Genomic DNA, 3,970 nt, shown 5'->3' on the forward strand with positions numbered 1-3,970 from the left:
TGTTGCATTGTACACAAACTGGAGCACTGTATGGCATGTGGTGCAGAGAATGAGTCAGACTGCCCACCAGCTGTGAGCGCGGCTTGCCAGTGGGGAGGAGTAAAGATATTTCATGCAGGGCAGTCAACAGCCAACAACATCGGTGTGGGTGATTTACAGGGCTGTCGGGATGGAGGCCAACAACAAGCCACGGAAATGGACTTGAGGCACAGCACACAGAGACACATTTAGACGACTGTAATAATGATGCTCTCACAGAACACCTACATATGCTTTTGTGCTCCAAATCACCGTTATTGAAACCAGTGATCCTGGAAATGGACTCTGGAACTCCCCCACGCCTACTTTTGGAGGTCCTCGTGGATCTCTAAGATGATGATAATACTAATATTTGGTCATATCTAATGACCATTTCCTTACTGTCTCTGGGATTGTGTTGGGGGTCACTTACCCAGCCACTTACATTTTGACAATTTGTTTTGTAAAAAAAAAAAAAAAGATATGAGTGTCTGAACCTTTAAAGAAGGCTTTGAAACAGAATGTAGACCATTGTCGTGGGAGGATAACGCAACAGAAAAATTGATAGAACCGTTTAATGAATATAAATATAAAAATAAATGGAATGTATTTTTGTTAAAACTTTATGGCATTGTTTGTAACTGTTTATCATTTCTAAATATAAAAATAAACAATTTGATCACAAAAAACTTTATTGATTTTGTAATTTATTGTATGGTAAGGGGGGGAGCGGTCATTAGCCTACTGTTTTTAAAATGCGGGCGTTTAATGGTTTCATTTTGCAAATCACTGATTTCAAATATTTCCATAAATGCTAAGTTATTGTGTTTTCTTTCCTTCAGGCACACACACACCATGCCTTTAGCGTGCACCAGTGGCTGAGAGCCTATTATCCAATTAGCGGCGTTAGACAAAGGGTCGTCCTTGACACGGCCATTCCCCAATTAGAGAGAAACACGTGAACTCGCTCGCGTACTTAGGGCCACGTAAACGGGCGTTCGTGTCTTCACATCAAAAGACAACACTGTCTGTCTGAACACAATCTGTGTGTGAAAAAGAGAGAGGAACATGCACGCCTTGGTGAACGCCTTCATGCGCTGCCTCTCCTTCCTCTTGCCTCGCTCTTGGCTTTGTGTCAGTTTTTGCTTGTGGGTTGGGAATGAGTGCGAAGAGACGCTGCCACGGCCCAATCCCAGAGCACGTTTCAAAAGCAGAAAGCCTCTTACATATGAGGAAGTAACAGCACTAGCAGCAGCAGCAGCAGCAGCAGCAGAAGCCCAAGGAGGCTCCAGTCCCTCGGTCTCACCAGGTCCAGGCTGCGTCTCGCTGGCTGCTACAAGCCCCTCTGCTCCTCAGGGCCCTTTCTCGGGTCGGATCTGGATCGGGGGTCTTTGGCGAGCCGTGGAGCGCGTCTTCGGAGCCCCTTGGGTCTTTCTCCGCCATCACAGGTGCCCGGAGAAGCGTCGAACAGCTTTACGCGCCCCGTATCCTGTCTGTGCCTTCGAGCCAAGCGAGATTAAAAGCTTCCAGGGAGGCGGCGGTGCTGCTGCTGCTACTGCTACAACTATGGAAGGTAAGGGAGCAGGGGGGGGCACCTTGACTTGTTCCAGGAACATGAGCGGGTCCGTGGGGAGCCCCAACCCGAACCCAGCGGAGTACGTCTTCGATGCGTCAGTGGAGCACGGCATCGATGAGGTAATCACCGTGGATCAGCACACTCAGGAGATGGGGACGGTGACGATAACCGTGGCCATCCAAGCGGCGGAGGACGAGGAGCCCGAGGAACTGTCCTCCAATAATATTGACTTCCTCGGAGGCAGCTGTAGCGAGGACGAATTCGGAAGACATGACAAATCAAGGTTGGAGTTTTTTGCTACTCTAAGTCAATTGTATTAGTCAGTGATGTCTGTGGGGTTACAACAGTTGTTTTTAAGTTTTGATTTAAGTCAATTGGCCTATATTTATGGGGTGACGTTTGAAAAGTGGCTCACGCTAAAAATTGTCACAATTATCTTCAAACTGTTTAAAAAAAACTGGTATGAATTTGAGGGTCACTTTTTTGCACATTTACAATATTTGTAAACTTGGATATTTTTAAATGGTCAAATCCAAATATTAAATGTTAAATCTAAAATCTAAATATTAAATCTAAATGCTAAATGTTCAATTTAAATGTGAAATCTACAGTGGATATGAAAGGTCTAGACACCCTGTTAAAATGCCAGATTTTTGTGATGTAACTGACAGAAATCATGTCAGAACCTTTTAGACTTTACAGGTGAACAGTTCAATGGAAAAACAAATTGAAATCTTAGAGGTTGAAAAATAAAAACCTTACCCTAACCTAGTTGTAGAAGTGCACACCCTCTCATAACTGGGGATGTGGATTTGTTCAGAATAAACAAGTCACATTCAAACTCCTGTTAAATAGAAGTAGTCATACACCTGCCATCATTTAAAGTGACTCTGATTAATCACAAATAAAGTTCAGTTCTAGTAGGATTTTTCCTGACCTTTTCTTAGTTGCGTGTCAGAGAAAAAGTCATGGTCCGCAGAGAGCTTCCAAACCATTAGCGGGATATCATTGTTGAAAGGTATCATTTAGGAGAAGGGTACAAAATAATTTTCAAAGCATTAAATATACCATGGAACACAGTGAAGGCAGTCATCAAGTGGAGAAAATATGGCACAATAGAGACATTACCAAGAACTGGACGTCCCTCCAAAATTGATAAGAAAACTGGTCAGGGAGGCTTCCAAGAGGCCTACAGCAACATTACGGGAGCTGCAGGAATTTCTGGTTTTGAAATTGGAATTTGGAATTTCTGGCACTGGCTGTGTGACAATCTCCATATTCTTAATATGAATGGGCTTTGGGGTTGGGTGGCAAGACGGAAGCCTTTTCTTACAAAGAAAACCGTCAAATCATGGCGGAAGTTTGCAAAAACAAACTAAATCTCCTAAAAGCATGTGGGGAAAATGTGTTATGGTCTGAAACCGAAGTTAAACTTTTTGGCCATAATTCCAAAAGATTTGGAGTTTGGTGCAAAAAGAACACTGCACGTCACCCAAAAAACACCATACCCACAGTGAAACATGGTGGTGTCAGCATCATGCTTTCCAGCTGTTTTTCTTCATCTGGAACCGGGGCCTTAGTCAGGGTGGAGGGAATTATGCTTCCGTTAGGACGATGAAGAGGAAGTTCATCTTTCAGCATGACAATGACCCAAAGCACACATCCACACATATCCAAAAAAGCATGGCTTCAACAAAAGATTAACGTTTTGGAATGGCCCAGACCTGAATCCAATTGAACATCTGGGGGGGAATCTTAAGAGGGCTGTGGACAGATGTCGTCGCAATATGACAGGTTTTGAGCCCTTTTGAAAAGGCTGGGCAAATATTGCCTCGTCAAGATAGGCAATACTAATAGACTTCTACCTCTCTATAGAGTGCTGTAATAAAATCAAAAGGTGCTTCAACAAACTTAGTTTAAGGGTGTGCACACTTATCCAACCAGGTTGTTGTAAGTTTTTATTTTTCCCCCTCAAAGATTTTTGTTTTTCAATTGAATTGTTCACGTTAAAGGTCACAAAGGTGGAAAAGTTCTGACATGATTTCTCAGTATAATTTTTTTTTTGTACATAACAGAAACCTGGCATTTTAACAGGAGTGCGTAGACTTTTATATCCACTGTAAATCTAAGTGTTGAATTGATGTTTTTGAGTGAAACTAAATATTTAACTAATATGCAAATTCACCAAAGTACCAAAATAAAAGCTTGAGGAGGTCAGTGTGTTCATAGTGTGCCGTAACGAATACAAACTATCTCAAATGTTTAGTTTTTTAAACATTGTTTGAAGCTAAGTGTGACAATGTTATTTTCAGCGTGAGTCTCTTTACAAACGGCACCCCATATAAATGACAGACACACACACACACACACACACAC

The 3,970-nt window shown here is 42.5% G+C and overlaps 1 protein-coding gene across 1 annotated transcript in view; it reads left to right on the top strand.

Annotated features, from left to right (window-relative positions):
* The first annotated feature begins 956 nt into the window (after positions 1–956).
* The window catches only part of larp6a (La ribonucleoprotein 6, translational regulator a), an 8,513-nt gene continuing 5,499 nt past the window's right edge, over positions 957–3,970 (top strand). Inside the window, exon 1 of the mRNA XM_032517382.1 lies at positions 957–1,877. Coding sequence (XP_032373273.1) covers positions 1,087–1,877 — 791 coding nt within the window. The 5' untranslated portion in view covers positions 957–1,086. The remainder of the gene's footprint in view (positions 1,878–3,970) is intronic.

The sequence above is a fragment of the Etheostoma spectabile genome, chromosome 1 (genome assembly GCF_008692095.1).
Source record: "Etheostoma spectabile isolate EspeVRDwgs_2016 chromosome 1, UIUC_Espe_1.0, whole genome shotgun sequence".
In the NCBI taxonomy this organism is placed as follows: Eukaryota; Metazoa; Chordata; class Actinopteri; order Perciformes; family Percidae; genus Etheostoma; species Etheostoma spectabile.